The sequence below is a fragment of the Oncorhynchus kisutch genome, linkage group LG21, assembly GCF_002021735.2.
Source record: "Oncorhynchus kisutch isolate 150728-3 linkage group LG21, Okis_V2, whole genome shotgun sequence".
NCBI classification, from domain to species: Eukaryota; Metazoa; Chordata; class Actinopteri; order Salmoniformes; family Salmonidae; genus Oncorhynchus; species Oncorhynchus kisutch.
Window position 1 is genome coordinate 11,703,732 of NC_034194.2, and position 19,639 is coordinate 11,723,370.

A 19,639-nucleotide genomic window follows, 5' to 3' on the forward strand; every position below is an offset into this window, starting at 1 on the left:
GAGAGAGAGAGAGAGGTAGTGAGAGAGTTAGAGAGAGAGGTAGAGAGAGAGGTAGTGAGAGAGCGGTAGAGAGAGAGGTACTAAGTAAGATGGGAAAAGCGAGAGATGGAGTGAAAGGGATTGAGAGAGATGTAAAAAGAGAGGGGAAGGGAGAAAGAGGTGGAGTAGGAGAGAGCCCTGTGGCTAAGCCTGTTCCTCTTGTGGCGGATAGTCAGCACCAGGACCGGGGGGCTTCCCTGTGGTGTCTCTGGCTGCTGCTCCCTCCCTGCCTGGCTGGCTGCCAGCATGCCTTGTGCCCAGATTGGGGAGGCACGTCCTGCCTTTTAATCAGGGGAGCGATTTGCTTCCCCCCGGCCCGGCGGAGCACCCTGTCATGTGGCGCACTCAGCAAACCGCAAGCAGTTCTTCTGATACTGGCGACAGAGGCGTGGAGGGGCCTGGGCGGGCGCAGCAGACTGGGCTGACTGAGAGACGATTGGCTGGCCAGCAGCAGAGCAGTTCCACTCCTCTCTCTCTCTTTCAGATGTTTTTTTCACCTTGTGGGTGTGTTGTCCCGCTCGGCTACAACAGAGGAAAGAAGGCGGAATGTTAAATTGGACTTGAAAAGCCCAACACACTTCATTCCTTAAAGGCTGTCAGAGAGTAAGGAGAGGCCATAGCAGAGGAAAGGAGAGAGGGGGAGCTAGTAAAGGTGGGACAGTTAGGACCCTATGCTGTAGGTGTATTAGTTCCTGGAAACCCACTTTTTAGCAACTGATTGGAGGAACCTCAGCCTCACGGGTCGGTGTGACCTTTGGTGACCTTTGAGCTGCTCATCTGACCCCGTCCTCAGGAGATCCCGCTGTCAGAGATCCTACAGGTGGAGCAGGTGCAGGACTTCCACAGCCTGGCCCAGGGCAGCAACCCTCACTGCTTCGAGATCATCACCGCCACCATGGTCTACTACGTTGGGGAGAATAACAGCGGTCAATTCCATAACCCTGCCCTGGCCGCCACCGGCGTGGGGCTAGAGGTGGCCCAGGGCTGGGAGAAGGCCATCCGGCAGGCGCTGATGCCTGTCACTCCCCAACCCAGCGTCTGCACTGGCCCTGGACAGGGCAAGGATCACAGTGAGTAGAATGGGAACCCTTCTGCTAATGTGATTGAGATCTGCTGAGGAGATGAGTGAAATGTAATGTCACGTAATGGTCATGTTTGTGTGTGTGTGTGCGCGAGAGTGCGTGCGTGCGTGTGTGGAGCTTGAGTGTATTTGGGCTTTTTTGGAAAGCACAGAGGGACTCCATTGTGGCCTCCCGCTGCCGGCTCAAAGTCTATTACTGGAAAATGAAATGGCGGCATTTTAAGGCGATTTAAGGGATATGAGGATTTCTGAGCCCTTTTGGATTTATCTCTGGCTGTGATAAGTGATATGAAAATTCCTGCCATTAATGAATTGATAGAGAGTGACAACATACACTGAAATAAAATATAAACTGAGCTACAGTTCATATAAGGAAATCAGTCAATTGAAATAAATCCAGTAGGCACTAATCTATGGATTTCACATGACTGGGAATACAGATATGCATTGGTTGGCCACAGATACTTTTTTTTAAAAGTAGGGGCGTGGATCAGAAAACCAGTCAGTATCTGGTGTGACCACCATTTGCATCACGCAACGCGACACATCTCCTTCACATAAAGTTGGCTGTTGATTGTGGCCTGTGTGGAATGTTGTCCCACTCCTCTTCAACGGCTGTTGTGAAGTTGCTGGATATTGGCGGGAACACGCTGTCGTACACGTCGATCCAGAGCATCCCAAACAGGCTGAATGGGTGACATGTCTGGTGAGTATGCAGGCTATGGAAGAACTGAAAGAACATTTTCATCTTTCAGGAATTGTGTACAGATCCTGAAACATGAGGTGATGGCGGCGGATGAATGGCACGACAGTGGGCCTCGGGATCTCGTCACGGTATTTCTGTGCATTCAAATTGCCATCGATAAAATGAAATTGTGTTCATTGTCCGTAACGTATAACCCCCCCCCCCCGCCACCATGCACTCTGTTCACAACATTGACATCAGCAAACTGCTCGCTCACACGACGCCATACACGCTGTCTGCCATCTGCCCGGTACAGTTACAACTGGGATTCATCTGTGAAGAGCACACTTCACCAGCGTGCCAGTGGTCATCGGAGGTGAAGTCGGTTACGATGCTGAACTGCAGTCAGGTCAAGACCCTGGTGAGAACGACAAGCACATAGATGAGCTTCCTGAGACGGTTTCTGACACAGTTTCATCAGCTGTCCGGGTGGCTGGTCTCAGATGATCCTGCAGGTGAAGAAGCCGGATGTGGAGGTCCTGGGCTGGAGTGGTTACACGTGGTCTGCGGTTGTGAGGCCGGTTGGACGTACTGCCAAATTCTCTAAAATGACGTTGGAGGCGGGTTATGGTAGAGATATGAACATTCAATTCTCTGGCAACAGCTCTGGTGGACATTCCTGCAGTCAGCATGCCAATTCCACGCTTCCTTAAAACTTGAGACATCTGTGGCATTGTGTTGTGTGACAAAACTGCACATTTTAGAGTGGTATTTTATTGTCCCTAGCACAAGGTGCACCTGTGTGATGATCATGCTGTTTAATCAGCTTCTTGATATGCCACACCTGTCAGGTGGATGGATTATCTTGGCAAAGGAGAAATACTCACTAACAGGGATGTCAACTAATTTCTGTACAACATTTGAGAGAAATAAGCTTTTTGTACGTATGGAACTTTTCTGGGATCTTTTATTTCAGCCCATGGAACATGGAACCAACAATTTACATGTTGCGTTTATATTTTTGTTCAGTGTAATTGAGTTCAACTCAGCAAAACAATTCGTGGTCACACAATGGAGTACAATGTAAGTCAATTAGGGACAGATCAAAATTTGCTGGGGGGAGGGGCTGGTCCAACTCAACGTGTCATAGAAAAATGCACCCCTCTCCCCAATGTAAAACATTCCTTCACATGACCCTCCCTTATACTGTAAAATAAATTAATCACCCTCCCCCTCATAGAATTAACTGAAAATAATGTTTACGACCACAAATAAGAATAACTGTAGCGACCTTGTGGTTAGAGCGTTGAACTAGCAACCGGAAGGTTGCAAGTTCAAACCCCTGAGCTGACAAGGTACAAATCTGTCGTTCTGCCCCTGAACAGGCAGTTAACCCACTGTTCCTAGGCCATCATTGAAAATAAGAATTTGTTCTTAACTGACTTGCCTGGTTAAATAAAGGTAAAATAACAAAATAAAATAACAAAATAAACTTGGATATTGATTTCGTCACAAAAGCATGCTGAAGTGGCAAAGTTGATGCCACGCAGGGCTACGGGCCACAAGGTTGAGGGTTTGCCGACCACCACGTACAAGCTCACTCTCCCTGTCTATTTCATAACACTACATTTCGAGCCGGCTGCAGACAATGATCAACTAGGGGGAAATCAGATTTTCAACATTTTGATACCATATTTATAATTATATAAAATATATGCCCCAAAAAAATCCACCAATAGCGTTCTGTGCCAATGCACCACAATCAATAAACAAAGCATACCAACTTTGGGAACTTCAATATCATGGTTTGCGTTTTCAACCCCAGAATAAATGGACTATATCAATCTGGACAAACAGAAAATGCATCACCCTCTACCTTGTAGGCTTACCCAGTATCAAAGCCTTGGCTTGACAATCTCCAAATGTCAACAAAACAAAGGAGATGATTGTGGACTTCAGGAAACAGTAGAGGGAGCACCCCCCCCCCCCCCCCCCCCCCCCCCCATCCACATCGACGGGACAGCAGTGGAGAAGGTGGAAAGTTTTAAGTTCCTCAGCGTACACATCACTGACAAACTTAAATGGTCCACCCACACAGACAGGGTGGTGAAGAAGGCGCAACAGTGCCTCTTCAACCTCAGGAGGCTGAAGACATTTGGCTTGTCACCTAAAACCCTCACAAACGTTTACAGATGCACAATTGAGAGCATCCTGTCGGGCTGTTCACCGCCTGATACGGCAACTGCACCGCCCACAACCGCAGGGCTCTCCAGAGGGTGGTGCGGTCCGCACAACGCATCACCGGGGGCAAACTACCTGCCCTCCAGGACATCTACAGCACCCAATGTCACAGGAAGGTCAAAAATATCATCAAGGACAACAACCACCCGAGCCTATTGACTCCGCTATCATCCAGAAGGCGAGGTCAATACAGATGCATCAAAGAGAGGGCCGAGAGACTGAAAAACGGCTTCTATCTCAAGGCCATCAAATCAAATCAAATCAAATTTATTTATATAGCCCTTCGTACATCAGCTGATATCTCAAAGTGCTGTACAGAAACCCAGCCTAAAACCCCAAACAGCAAGCAATGCAGGTGTAGAAGCACGGTGGCTAGGAAAAACTCCCTAGAAAGGCCAATACCTAGGAAGAAACCTAGAGAGGAACCAGGCTATGTGGGGTGGCCAGTTCCTCTTCTGGCTGTGCCGGGTGGAGATTATAACAGAACATGGCCAAGATGTTCAAATGTTCATAAATGACCAGCATGGTCAAATAATAATAAGGCAGAACAGTTGAAACTGGAGCAGCAGCACAGTCAGGTGGAAGTTGAAACTGGAGCAGCAGCATGGCCAGGTGGACTGGGGACAGCAAGGAGTCATCATGTCAGGTAGTCCTGGGGCATGGTCCTAGGGCTCAGGTCAGTTGAAACTGGAACAGCAGCATGGCCAGGTGGACTGGGGACAGCAAGGAGTCATCATGTCAGGTAGTCCTGGGGCATGGTCCTAGGGCTCAGGTCCTCCGAGAGAGAGAAAGAAAGAGAGAAGGAGAGAATTAGAGAACGCACACTTAGATTCACACAGGACACCGAATAGGACAGGAGAAGTACTCCAGATATAACAAACTGACCCCAGCCCCCCGACACATAAACTACTGCAGCATAAATACTGGAGGCTGAGACAGGAGACATCAGACTGTTAAATAGCCATCACTAGCAAAGAGAGGCTGCTGCCTACATACAGACTTGAAATTATTGACCACTTTAATAATGTTTACATATCTTGCATTACTCATCTCATATGTACAATTGAAATCTGAAGTGTACATCCACCTTAGCCAAATACATTTAAACTCTTAAACATTTAATACATTAAAAATACATTTTCTAAATTCCTGACATTTAATCTGGTTTCCGAGTCGGTCACGGGTGCACCTCAGCCACGCGCAAGGTACTAAACGATATCATAACCGCCATCGATAAAAGACAGTACTGTGCAGCCGTCTTCATCGACCTGGCCAAGGCTTTCGACTCTGTCAATCACCATATTCTTATCGGCAGACTCAGTAGCCTCGGTTTTTCTAATGACTGCCTTGCCTGGTTCACCAACTACTTTGCAGACAGAGTTCAGTGTGTCAAATCGGAGGGCATGTTGTCCGGTCCTCTGGCAGTCTCTATGGGGGTGCCACAGGGTTCAATTCTCGGGCCGACTCTTTTCTCTGTATATATCAATGATGTTGCTCTTGTTGCGGGCAATTCCCTGATCCACTTCTACGCAGACGACACCATTCTGTATACTTCCGGCCCTTCCTTGGACACTGTGCTATCTAACCTCCAAACGAGCTTCAACGCCATACAACACTCCTTCCGTGGCCTCCAACTGCTCTTAAACGCTAGTAAAACCAAATGCATGCTTTTCAACCGTTCGCTGCCTGCACCCGCACGCCCAACTAGCATCACCACCCTGGATGGTTCCGACCTAGAATATGTGAACATCTATAAGTACCTAGGTGCCTGGCTAGACTGTAGACTCTCCTTCCAGACTCATATCAAACATCTCCAATCTAAAATCAAATCTAGAGTCGGCTTTCTATTCCGCAACAAAGCCTCCTTCACTCACGCCGCCAAACTTACCCTAGTAAAACTGACTATCCTACCGATCCTCGACTTCGGCGATGTCATCTACAAAATAGCTTCCAATACTCTACTCAGCAAACTGGATGCAGTTTATCACAGTGCCATCCGTTTTGTTACTAAAACACCTTATACCGCCCACCACTGCGACCTGTATGCTCTAGTCGGCTGGCCCTCGCTACATATTCGTCGCCAGACCCACTGGCTCCAGGTCATCTACAAGTCCATGCTAGGTAAAGCTCCGCCTTATCTCAGTTCACTGGTCACGACGGCAACACCCACCCGTAGCACGCACTCCAGCAGGTGTATCTCACTGATCATCCCTAAAGCCAACACCTCATTTGGCCGCCTTTCGTTCCAGTTCTCTGCTGCCTGTGACTGGAACGAATTGCAAAAATCGCTGAAGCTGGAGACTTTTATCTTTAACTTCAAACATCTGCTATCTGAGCAGCTAACCGATCGCTGCAGCTGTACATAGTCTAATCGGTAAATAGCCCACCCAATTTACCTACCTCATCCCCATACTGTTTATATTTATTTACTTTTCTGCTCTTTTGCACACCAGTATCTCTACCTGTACATGACCATCTGATCATTTATCACTCCAGTGTTAATCTGCAAAATTGTAATTATTCGCCTACCTCCTCATGCCTTTTGCACACAATGTATATAGACTCTCTTTTTTTCTTTTTTCTACTGTGTTATTGACTTGTTAATTGTTTACTCCATGTGTAACTCTGTGTTGTCTGTTCACACTGCTATGCTCTATCTTGGCCAGGTCGCAGTTGTAAATGAGAACTTGTTCTCAACTAGCCTACCTGGTTAAATAAAGGTGAAATAAAAAATATAAAAAATAATCCTAATATAAATTCTCTGTCTTAGGTCAGTTAGGATCACCACTTTATTTTAAGAATGTGAAATGTCAGAATAATAGTAGAGAGAATGATTTATTTCAGCTTTTATTTATTTTATCACATTCCCAGTGGGTCAGAAGTTTACATACACTCAATTAGTATTTGGTAGCATTGCCTTTAAATTGTTTAAATTGGGTCAAACGTTTTGTGTAGCCTTCCACAAGCTTCCCACAATAAGTTGGGTGAATTTTGGCCCATTCCTCCTGACAGAGCTGGTGTAACTGAGTCAGGTTTGTAGGCCTCCTTACTCACACACGCTTTTTCAGTTCTACTCACAAATTTTCTATAGGATTGAGGTCAGGGCTTTGTGATGGCCACTCCAATACCTTGACTTTGTTGTCCTTGCCACAACTTTGGAAGTATGCTTGGGGTCATTGTCCATTTGGAAGAAACATTTGCGACCAAGCTTTAATTTCCTGACTGATGTCTTGAGATGTTGCTTCAATATATCCACATCATTTTCCTCCCTCTTGATGCCATCTATTTTGTGAAGTGCACCAGTCCCTCCTGCAGCAAAGCACCCCCACAACACCCCCGTGCTTCACGGTTGGGATGGTGTTCTTCGGCTTGCAAGCCTCCCCCTTTTTCCTCCAAACATAACGATGGTCATTATGGCCAAACAGTCCTTTTTTTTGTTTCATCAGACCAGAGGACATTTCTCCAAAAAGTACAATCTTTGTCCCCATGTGCATTTGCAAACCGTAGTCTGGCTTTTTTATGGCGGTTTTGCAGCAGTGGCTTCTCCTTGCTGAGCGGCCTTTCAGGTTATGTTGATATTGGACTCGTTTTACTGTGGATATAGATACTTTTGTACCTGTTTCCTCCAGCATCTTCACAAGGTCCTTTGCTGCTGTTCTGGGATTGATTTGCAGTTGTCGCACCAAAGTACATTAATCTCTAGGAGACAGAATGCGTCTCCTTCCTGAGCGGTATGACGGCTAAGTAGTCCCATGGTATTTATACTTTTGTACTATTGTTTGTACCGATGAACGTGGAACCTTCAGGCATTTGGAAATTGCTCCGAAGGATGATCCAGACAATTTTTTGTAGACCTTGGCTGATACCTTTTGATTTTCCCATGATGTCAAGCAAAGAAGCACTGAGTTTGAAGGTAGGCCTTGAAATACATCCACAGGTACATCTCCAATTGACTCAAATTATGTCAATTAGCCTATCAGAGGCTTCTAAAGCCATGACATAATTTTCTGAAAATGTCCAAGCTGTTTTAAGGCACAGTCAACTTAGTGTATGTAAACTTCTGACCCACTGGAATTGTGATACAGTGATTTATAAGTGAAATAATCTGTCTGTAAACAATTGTTGAAAAAATTACTTGAGTCATGCACAAAGTAAAGGCCCTAACCGACTTGCCAAAACTATAGTTTGTTAACAAGACATTTGTGGAGCGGTTGAAAAATGAGTTTTAATGACTTCAACCTAAGTGTATGTAAACTTCTGACTTCAACCTTATATACTGCATTCTATGCTATTCTACTGTATATTAGTCTATGCCGCTGTGAGATTGCTCGTCCACATATTTATATATTTTTAATTCCGTTCCTTAACTTAGATTTGTGTGTATTGGGTAAATGTTGTGAAATTGTTAGATAATACTTATTAGATATTGCTACACTGTCGGAACTAGAAGCACAAGCATTTCGCTAAGTCAAGCCATTGTTTATAGAGAAAATGCGAGCAGAAGAGCGAATGTAAACCAGGGAAAAACCACGCTAACCTCCCCTGTGACCAATAAAAAACCACACAACCCTCCCCAAAGCAAAAAAAATAAGTTTGACAACCCTCACCTATTTTGGACCACCCCTCCCCCTTTGAATTTCTATCTGTCCCTTAGCGATCTTTGGTTATTTGATGGTTACCTATTCTCACGGGTTCAAACTAGTGGCCTACCTACCTCAAGCCCAATTAAAACATCGTTTCTATTGGTCGAGGTCTTTGGGTTCAATTTTGCATCAACATTTTGCTTGTGTCCCAAATGGCACATATTCCCAAAATATAGTGACTCAGTTTAAAAGTAGTGCACTACATAGGGAATAGGGTGCCATTTGGGACGCCACCTTTGTTCCACTGGCCTGTGCATTCAGTGCAGACAGCTTGATATATTTCTATGGATTGTGTTACATAAGCCCAGTCTTTGGGTGACCCAGCTGATTGGTATTTGGTGGCCCAATTCTGGGATCGGACTGCTGGTATAGATCAGTCCGAGTTCAGAACCAATGGAAACTCCAATGGAAATGTACTGAAAGTACAGGCTTTGGGCATTCACCTAAATAGATTTGTACTTATTCTTTACATACAGCATGTAAAAATATACAGTGCATTCGGAAAGTATTCAGACCCCTTCCCTTTTTCCACATTTACATTTTTTTAAGCCATATTCTAAAATGGATCAAATAAAATAAAATCCTCATCAATCCACACACAATACCCCATAATGACAAAGTGAAAACAGGTTTTTAGAAATGTTTTCTAATTTATTAAAAATAAAAGATAGAAATACCTTAATTACATAAGTATTCAGACCCTTTGAAATTGAGTTCAGATGCATCCTGATTCCATTGATCATCCTTGAGATGTTTTCTAATTTGATTGGAGTCCACCGGTGGTCAATTCAATTGATTGGACATGACAGTGCATGTCAGAGCAAAAACTAAGCCATGAGGTCGAAGGAATTGTCCAAAGAGCTCCGACACAGGATTGTGACAGCCCGCTTGGAGTTTGCCAAAAAGGCCCTAAAGGACTCTCAGACCATGAGAAACAAGATTCTCTGCTTTGATGAAAACAAGATTGAACTCTTTAGCCTAAATGCAAAGCGTCCCGTCTAAAGGAAACCTGGCACCATCCTTACGGTGAAGCATGGTGGTGGAAGCATCATGCTGTGGGGAGATTTTTCAGGGACTGGGAGACTAGTCAGTATCGAGGGAAAGATGAACAGAGGAAAGTACAGAGAGATCCTTGATGAAAACCTTCTCCTATGCGCTCAGGACCTCAGGCTGGGTTAAGGTTCACCTTCCAACAGGACAAGGGCCCTAAGCACACAGCCAAGACAGCGCATGAGTGGCTTCGGGACAAGTCTCTGAATGTCCTTAAGTGGCCCAGCCAGAGCCCGGACTTGAACCCGATCTAACATCTCTGGGGAGACCTGAAAATAGCTGTGCAGCAACGCTCCCCATTCAATCTAACAGAGCTTGAGAGGATCTGCAAAGAATGGGAGAAACTTCCCAAATACAGGTGTGCCAAGCTTGTAGCGTCATACCCAAGAAGCTGTAAGGCTAGAAATGCTGCCAAAGGTGCTTCAACAAAGTACTAAGTAAAGGGTCTGAATACTTATGCAAATGTGATTTCCGTTTTTTATTTTTAATAGACCAAAAAAAAAAAATCTTCGGCATTATGGGTTATTGTTGTGTAGATTGATAGAGGGGAAACGATTCAATCAATTTAATCAATTTTGGAGGTTGTAACATAACAAAATGTGGTAAAAGTCAAGGGGTCTGAATACTTTCCGAATGTACTGTATACTATAAAAAGGGACATTTTCGGAAGAAAATTTGTGTGCTTGCTTTAGCTTGAATAGTTAAGCATCATATCTACTTTAAATATACAGTACCAGTCAAAAGTTTGGACACACCTACTCAAGGGTTTTTATTTATTTTTACTATTTTATACATTGTAGAATAATAGTGAAGACATCAAAACTATGAAATAACACAAATGGAATCACGTTAACCAAAAATGGGTTAAAACAAATAAAAATATATTTAATATTTTAGTTTCTTCAAAGTGGCCACCGTTTGCCTTGATGACAGCTTTGCACATGCTTGGCATTCTCTCAACCAGCTTCACCTGGAATGCTTTTCCAACAGTTTTGAAGGAGTTCCCACATATGCTGAGCACTTGTTGGCTGCTTTTCCTTCACTCTGCGGTCCAACTCATACCAAACCATCTCAATTGGGTTGAGGTCGGGTGATTGTGGAGGCCAGGTCATCTGGTGCAGCACTCCATTACTCCTTCTTTGTCAAATTGCCCTTACACAGCCTAGAGGTGTGTTGGGTCATTGTCCTGTTGAAAACTAACTGCAAACCAGATGGGATGGTGTATCGCTGCAGAATGCTGTGGTAGCCATGCTGGTTAATTGTGCCTTGAATTCTAAATAAATCACAGAGTGTCACCAGCAAAGCACCCGTACACCATCACATCTCCTCCTCCATGCTTCACGGTGGGAACCACACATGCGGAGATCATCCGTTCACCTACTCTGCGTCTCACAAAGACACGGCGGATGGAACCAGAAATCTCAAATTTGGACTCATCAGACCAAAGGACAGATTTCCACTGGTCTAATGTCCATTGCTCGTGTTTGTTTTATTATTGGTGTCCTTTTGTAATGGTTTCTTTGCACTAAATTCGACCATGAAGGCCTGATTCACACAGTCTCCTCAGAACAGTTGATGTTGAGATGTGTCTGTTACTTGAACTCTGTGAAGCATTTATTTGGGCTTCAATTTCTGAGGCTGGTAACTCAAATGAACTTATCCTTTGCAGCAGAGGTAACTCTGGGTCTTCCTTTCCTGTGGCAGTCCTCATGACAGCCAATTTCATCATAGAGCATGATGTTTTTCGCGACTGCACTTGAAGAAACTTTCAAAGATCTTGAAATTGTCCAGAATGACTGACCTTTATGCCTTAAAGTCATGATGGACTGTCATTTCTCTTTGCTTATTTGATATGGACTTGGTCTTAGGGCTATCGTCTGTATACCACTCCAGACCTTGTCACAACTCAAAAACATTAAGAAGGAAAGAAATGTTAAAACTTTTAACTAGGCACACCTGTTAATTAAAATGCATTCCAGGTGACTACCTCATGAAGCTGGTTGAGAGAATGCCAACCTGTCATTAAGTCAAATTGTGGATACTTTGAAGAATCTCAAACATAAAATATATTTAGATTTGTTTAACACTTTCTTGGTTACTACATGATTCCATATGTGTTATTTCGTTGTTTGGATGTCTTCACTATTATTCTACAATGTAGAAAATAGTCAAAAATAAAGAAAAACCCTGGAATGAGTAGGTGTGTCCAAGCTTTTGACAATTAAGAATATAATCATGTTTCCTTTCCTTGGACCTGCTTCAAATAGAGCTTGATCATTTACTGTTTCCAAAGCCTCACAGAATATTTTTCTTGTCTCTTCAGATGACCTTTCAATCAGCATATCAGTGTCTAACTCACAGATCACAGAGAATGTGGTAAGTGTATATCAAATACTGCATATTAGATGTGTATAGCTACAGCTCCACAAGCATTCCTGATAACTGAGTGATTTAGGAATATTTAAAAATGTCTGCAAAATGTAGATAGATGGATTGTCTGTTTAGTGAAATATGTTTTTTATCTTTTTTTTTTAGGATATCAGTTCAGTCTACCAGATCTTTGCTGATGAGGTCCTGGGGTCGGGCCAGTTTGGGATTGTGTATGGAGGTAAGTCAGACTGACTCTACAGTAGTTCCATTGGCTTTATGTACATTGTGATGTGGGAAGGAAATTCAGCAACTCTTCAGGACCGTGGAAGTTGAAAAGAGCTTATTTTTTTGCTTTTAACACTAACAAAGCTATTTTTTGAATCAACTTCCACAGTCTTCCTTAGAGTTTCTGAATTTCCTCTTCACTTCAGTTTGCTCCTCAATTCATGCACCTTGGTTGGAGAGTGTGGTAGCAGCAGAGTTCCCTTCCCTTCATGTACATCCATCCAGCCATGTTTCCTTCTCTTTATTGTGGCTTTAATTCACAGGGAGAGGGAGGCTACTAGCTTGTTTTTCTTTGTATGCTTTGCAAATAAACTTTTATTAGTGGAATTCCTCGCCGTCGGTCTATTCTATAGTTGGAGACAGAGGAAGAAATACAGACAGTTCATTTGCAACAGTCTGCAGGGAGTAGCCTGTGATTTATCTTTTTAATGTCCGTGCTTAGGTAAACACAGAAAGACTGGGAGAGACGTGGCCATCAAAATCATCGACAAGATGAGGTTCCCTACCAAGCAGGAGAGCCAGCTGAGGAACGAGGTGGCTATTCTCCAGGTAGACAAAGGACTGCGAAGCCTGGCTCTTTCACAGCCAGTCTAGACCCCGATAGCCTGGGAATCTGAATCTTGTTAGCTACGTTTCGCTATTGTTTCACTGAAGAACATTAGTAAAACGTAGAGATCCAGTTTGGAGTCCCGGGTTAGACCCTTGAAGAGCTATTCTGAAGAAATTATGTACTTTTTCTGATTTCAAAGTGCGTCTGTGGACCCTGGTATATACATATCTCCATTTGTGGAGTGTGGTGTTAGTTGATAAAAAAAAAAAAACATCTAATGTGTGTTCAGCACTATCCTCTGCATAGTGGAGGTCATCTGTCACCAAGCACATAGAGAACACGTTTCGGTATATCTTAGATCTCCTTCTCCCTAATTGCACGTCAGGGATAAATATTACATTTTGAATTGAATTAAATCCCTGTCTCCCTGCCTGTCAGAACCTTCACCATCCTGGGATCGTCAACCTGGAGTGCATGTTCGAGACTCCCGAGCGGGTCTTTGTTGTCATGGAGAAGCTCCATGGCGACATGCTGGAGATGATCTTGTCCAGTGAGAAGAGCAAGCTCCCTGAGCGTCTCACCAAGTTCCTAGTCACACAGGTCAGTTATAGAAAAATATCATTTATACTAATGAACCACAGTAACACTTTACGCAGAGTGTTTTTATTACTGTGTAATTGTTCCTGTACCCTAGAGATAATTACACAATACTGGTATGCCACTGTAATGACAAGTACCACAGCTCAGCCAATAGTAAGTCTCCCCATGTGCTTCGTGACCCACAGATCCTGGTGGCTTTGAGGCATCTCCATTTTAAGAACATCGTTCACTGTGACCTGAAGCCTGAGAATGTGCTGCTGGCTTCCGCAGAGCCCTTCCCTCAGGTGAGTACATGAGCTGTCCACCACAACAAGCGGACTGGGCTATTGGGCTCATTGTGATTTTGATTTATTTAACCAGATCAATTACTTATAATTACTTTGCTTACTAAAGCCTTAAAAATGGAACTTACCCATAAGGAATGGCAGCACAAGGATGACCTTGGTTCCTATGTGTGTTCCTATAGGTGAAGCTTTGTGACTTCGGCTTCGCTCGCATCATCGGCGAGAAGTCGTTCAGGCGCTCCGTGGTGGGCACGCCCGCCTACTTGGCGCCTGAGGTCCTACGCAGTAAAGGCTACAACCGTTCCCTGGACATGTGGTCAGTGGGCGTGATCGTTTACGTCAGCCTCAGCGGGACCTTCCCCTTCAACGAGGACGAGGACATCAACGACCAGATCCACAACGCTGCCTTCATGTACCCTCCCAACCCCTGGAAGGACATCTCTGGAGAGGGTAAGAGCGAGTGGGTGGCTGCATCCCAAATGGCACCGTATTCCCTTTATAGTGCACTATATAGCGAATATGGTGTCATTGAGGACGCACTGTTTTTTTTTTTATGATCAAAAATACATGTTTTTTCCCTTCTTTACAACATGTCCAATTTTGCTATTATGGATCATTTATTTTGAGAGCCATCTATAGCACTCTCGCTTTATAAGTAGTTTCTAGACAATAGTCATGCACTGGCGCTTTTTACAGTCACCAACCCTGTAATCACCAAGTAATTGGCCATTACAGGATAAATACACTGTTGACTCACTCAGTGTACTTACAGTGTGATCTCTTGGGGTTTAATCCTGGTCAAAACTAGACTGTGGCTCCATCCCAAATGGCACCCTATAAAGCCCATAGGGCTCTGGTCAAATGTAGTGCACCGTAAATGGAAAAGGGTGCCATTTGGGACGTGGCGTGTGTTCCTATTGGGTTGACCAGTAGACCGCCTTAGTTTCTGTTTCCCAGTGTCGCTGTGGTTGGTCTTCACCTTTCACAGTGTGGTCTTTTTCAGTCTCTCCCCTCAGAAAAAGAAGCCTACTGCTCAACTCTTTGGAAGTGTCTTTGGAACTTTCTTTGTTACTTTGAGACTGATAACAGCGTAATATTTGTGTAGTCCTAATTGACTCAACCTAGAGGTAGCCATGTACACTCTATATACATAAGTATATGGACACCCCTTCAAATGAGTGGATTTGACTATTTCAGCCACACCCGTTGCTGACAGGTGTATAAAATCGAGCACTTGTCTGGAGTGGCCAGACTGGGGAGAGCTTGTGCTGGATGGAAATGTCGATCTCCCTTGTTTCTCATGTTGATGTTGTGTGTGTTTGTCCATCCACTCACAGCCACAGACCTGATCAACAACCTCCTCCAGGTGAAGATGAGGAAGCGCTACAGTGTGGACAAGTCTCTCAGTCACCCCTGGCTCCAGGTAACACACCTGGACATTGACTAGGAGGAGCTACCTTCAGTCACACCATGTCTGTCACATCATTTACATGCAACACATCTCTATGGTGTTCACAGTTCACTCTGTTATTTAAAAAAAAAAGGACTCACTCTGTCTAAGGATCTATGATAAGCTACTTCTCCTAGGCTTCTTCTTGCAGTTTGCTAATGACAATACACTTAAACTATACGCTTCCCATCCCTCCTCCAGGATTATCAGACGTGGCTGGACCTCCGGGAGTTTGAGACACGCCGAGGGGAGCGCTACATCACCCACGAGAGCGACGACACCCGCTGGGAGGAGTACGCCGACGAGAGAAGCCTGCACTACCCCAAGCACTTCATCATGGCACCCAATCTGGACGACATGGAGGAGGACCCCTAGTGGCCGGGAGGACTGCCTGCAGGATGCACGTGTTTCAGGAGGAGTTCACAGGGCATCCTGGGACTCGGAGTCTCATGGCTAGTGCTTGGGTCCCTGGAACCTGCCACTCCTGGCTGAGACTGTAAGCTTAAACAGGCAGAGATGCATATATTAGCCTACATGTATGTGCATGAAGGTGTAATCGTGCACTACTACATGGAACAGACAGGAGGCGATGCAGTGGACAGGCAGCAGTGGGGTGGTACAGTACCATGACGTGACATGGGAACACACGATGGTGTTGTGAGGGAGGGGGTGATGATCGAGTATCTTTAAGTTGTTTTGTTTTCATCACATTCCAGAGACATGGCTTCTTTCTCCGCCGGCTGCCTTCTCTTACAAGCCATAATATACAGTGTGTCTCATGAGGCTGAAAGACATACATTACCTTTGTGGGTTGGTTAGATAGGGATTCCCCCAGCAACAGTAAAAAACATTTGCACTGCTTTTCAACCCAGAAAAGGGGTTTCTATAAAATATGGTTACTTTAGACCAAATCCTGGAGCCCGAGAAACAGACAAGCTTTTCAGCTTCAACAGCATATTGTTTTAATGTTCTTAGTTTAACATGTGTATTTGAAATCTCGTCACGACTCCATTCAATTGTTAGTTTACCATGAGAGTGCTAATTTTGGAAAACTTTTCTTTCTATTGGTTTTATGTAATGCTATTGAACTGGAACACTTAAAGGGATACTTTGGGATTTTTGCAATTAAGCACTTTCCTCCCCAAGAGTCAGATGATCTTGTGGGTACCATTTTTATGTCTCTTCATCAAGCATGAAGGAAGTAAGAGGTATTTTCGCAAGCCAATGCTAACTAGCGTTAGCGGGATATGCCTGGTAGTCTATGGAATCTACTAGCATGCTAGCAGTTACCATAGACACCCAGTCATTGCGCTAACGCTAGTTAGCAATTGCACTAACACTAGTTAGCAACTTCCTTCAAACTGCACGCAGAGACATAAAAATGGTACCCACAAGTTAATCTGACTGGGGAAGTAGATAAAGGGCTTATTTGCCAATCTCCTGTAGTATCCTTTTAATACAAAATATGCTAATGTCGTGGATATTCACTCAGTGGCTAGTTTAATAGCTATACCATCCCGTTCACAAAAATGGTTCGCTCCTACAGACAGTGAGTCACGTGGCCGTGGCTTGCTATAGAAAGCAGGCAGACAGGCATCGAGACATTCAGTTACTATTCGCTTAAACGTTAGAATGGGTAAGACGAGTGACCTAAGCAACTTTGAGCGGGGTATGATTGTCGGTGCCAGGCACGCCTGTTCCGGTATCTCAGAAACGTCCGTTCTCCTGGGCTTTTCACGCACGAAAGTGTCTGGGGTTTACTGAGAACGGTAAACGAAAAACATCTAGCCAGCAATAGTCCTGTAGGCGAAAACAGCTCGTTGATGAGCGCTTGAAGGAGAATGGCAAGAATCGTGCAAGCTAACAGGCGGGCCATGAACAGGCAAATAACGGTGCAGTACAACAGTGGTGTGCAGAACTGCATCTCTGAACGCACAACTCGTCTGTCCTTGTCACGGATGGGCTATTACAGCAGACGACCTCACCGGGTTCCACTCCTATCAGCTAAAAACAATAAGAAGTGGCTTCAGTGGGCACGCGATCACCAACACTGGGCAATTGAGGAGTGGAAAAACATCCAACAAATCCCGGTTCCTGTTTCGTCATGTGGATTGCAGAGTCAGGATTTGGCGTAAGAAGCATGAGACCATAGGCCCATCCTGCCTGGTGTCAACGGTAGAGGCTGCTCAATTGGTAACAAGGCACAGTTAGATCCCTTGTTACCAATTGAGCAATTTTTCCATTTCCCAAACAATTCAGGCTGTTCTGGAGACAAAGGTGGTCCGACCCGGTACTAGATGGGTGTACCTTATAAACTGGTCACTGACCACATATATATTTATTTTGCTTATTCGGTGAGATGTTTTTTTGCACTTTTAGGTAACTGTAATCTCTGGCTCCCTTATTGGATGCCTTGAATGACGTTGTGAAACAATCAGCAGCTGCTCCACACGGTCTTATCATCCCTCCTTAGAAAAATGCCAGATTTTAAAAAATGAAGCTAACTCAAGCCTGAGAATTCTACCCGTAGAAATATAATTAATAGAAGTAATTCTATTTTTAGGATTCTACCCTTTTTTTAAATATATACGAACATTCTGGATGTCATCTAAATGGAGTACAGTGCTAAGTGTCAGAAAAACATTGATATGATTGGTCAATGATAACCAAGCCTAGGAAATTGTAGATATTAACTCTCTGCTCTCAGCCATACCGTTAGCTTACAAATGTTATATTTTTTAATGAAGTAAAGATAGTTGATAAATGTTTTTCAAGTACCAAATGTATGATTTTTGTTCAAGAACTGATGGGCCTTCTCAAAGCTTTGCCTTATTTCTTTCCCTTCCTTCCTTGTTTCGTTACATGACCAATACCTTGTTGTTCCTTATGTCCTTTGTCCTGTGTATGTATGGTTGACTGGGTCCACCCAAGGCCAGAACTACTGCTGTACTCCGGTGAGAGGGCTGCAGGGCCAAGCAGTCCAGCAGATTCACCACAGATGCATCCCAAATGGCACCCTATTCCCTATACAGTGCACTAATTCTGACCAGAGCTATTCCCTATATAGGGAATAGAGCGCCATTTGGGATGTAGCCAAACGTCTGAGCACAGTGAAAGCATGGGAGGATACAGAGAAAGCAGCAGAAACATTTACTCCGTACTCTGTAATAATACAATGAATGCAACATGTTTGCTGAAGAGAGAAATCCTAAATGTGTCATAGAGAGAAGAAGAGGAACGTGGCTTACCATGCCTTCAATACCGTGTGCGTGCGTGTGCACCCGTGTTACATTTTCTCTGTGTTTAGAGTGTTTTTCCCATCCCAACCTAAATCACGAATTGACCATGTCTCATTGAGTGATGGCCTTAATAACATACAAAAATACATCGCTGGAACCAAGTGCAGACTTGTCATGGTCACCGCAGGATACCCACTTAAAACATACAGTAAACGAGTAGAAAGAATGAATGCAGAATTAATTGACTGTGCAACTGTGCGCCGGCCCCAAAAAAATGCAGATTTTTCTTTTGTGAAAACACCAAGTGACTTATTTGAGACACCAATATGTTTTCTTCTCCCTCTCCTTACTTTGGTATTAGCCTAATTCGGTCTCAACCCACCACTTTGGACGGTGAAACAACGTTCTGAACTTTGCCATACAGTATACTGTATTTTCAGTATACAAAGTTCATGTAGAAGGGTAATGACTTAAACCTGAGATTCATTTGTAGTTTGTGTTGCCACTGGATTGGCAGATGTCCGTTTTTTCTTTATTTCAATATTGACATATCTAATAAAACATTTTCCCGGACAGTACTGCAGAGAATGTACTCACTTCATTTGCAGCTCGTTTACAATTGGTCCTAATTTTTTATTTTTTTAAAATTGATGTAAGATTACACAGTGTTGAAAACATTAATAACACCTTCCTAATATTGAGTTGCACTCCCTTTTGCCCTCAGAACAGCCTTAATTAGTCAGGGCGTGGGCTCTACAAAGGTGTCGAAAGTGTTCCACAGGGATGCTGGCCCATGTTCACTCCAATGCTTCTCACAGTTGTGTCAAGTTGGCTGGATGTCCTTTGGGTGGTGAACCATTCTTGATACACACGGGAAACTGTTGACGATGACAAAAACAGCAGCTTTGCAGTTCTTGACACAAACCGGTGCATCTGGCACCTACTACCATACATACCCTGTTCAAAGGCACTTAAAATCTTTTGTCTTGGCCATTCATCCTCTTATTGGCACATAGTGCACTATATAGGGTACCATTTGGAAACATAAGAACTGGGGTAGTGCTCTTTTTTATGGCTCTAATCTGTGTAATTAAAACCAAATGTCACAGAGTGTCAGTGGAG

General features: G+C 44.1%; 1 protein-coding gene across 3 annotated transcripts in view; it reads left to right on the forward strand.

Annotated features, from left to right (window-relative positions):
• LOC109866396 (serine/threonine-protein kinase D3-like) overlaps positions 1-19,628 on the forward strand; it is a 55,296-nt gene extending 35,668 nt beyond the window's left edge. For 2 of the 3 annotated variants that reach the window (XM_020455053.2, XM_020455054.2), the window contains exons 11-19: positions 833-1,109; positions 12,063-12,115; positions 12,275-12,347; positions 12,837-12,943; positions 13,383-13,544; positions 13,730-13,828; positions 14,011-14,278; positions 15,166-15,251; positions 15,480-19,095. In XM_020455053.2, coding sequence (XP_020310642.1) covers positions 833-1,109; positions 12,063-12,115; positions 12,275-12,347; positions 12,837-12,943; positions 13,383-13,544; positions 13,730-13,828; positions 14,011-14,278; positions 15,166-15,251; positions 15,480-15,653 — 1,299 coding nt within the window. In that variant the 3' untranslated portion in view covers positions 15,654-19,095. Of the gene's footprint in view, positions 1-832; positions 1,110-12,062; positions 12,116-12,274; positions 12,348-12,836; positions 12,944-13,382; positions 13,545-13,729; positions 13,829-14,010; positions 14,279-15,165; positions 15,252-15,479 lie in introns of all 3 variants that reach the window. The other variant, XM_031800346.1, reaches the window with a different exon arrangement.
• The last annotated feature ends 11 nt before the right edge of the window (positions 19,629-19,639 follow it).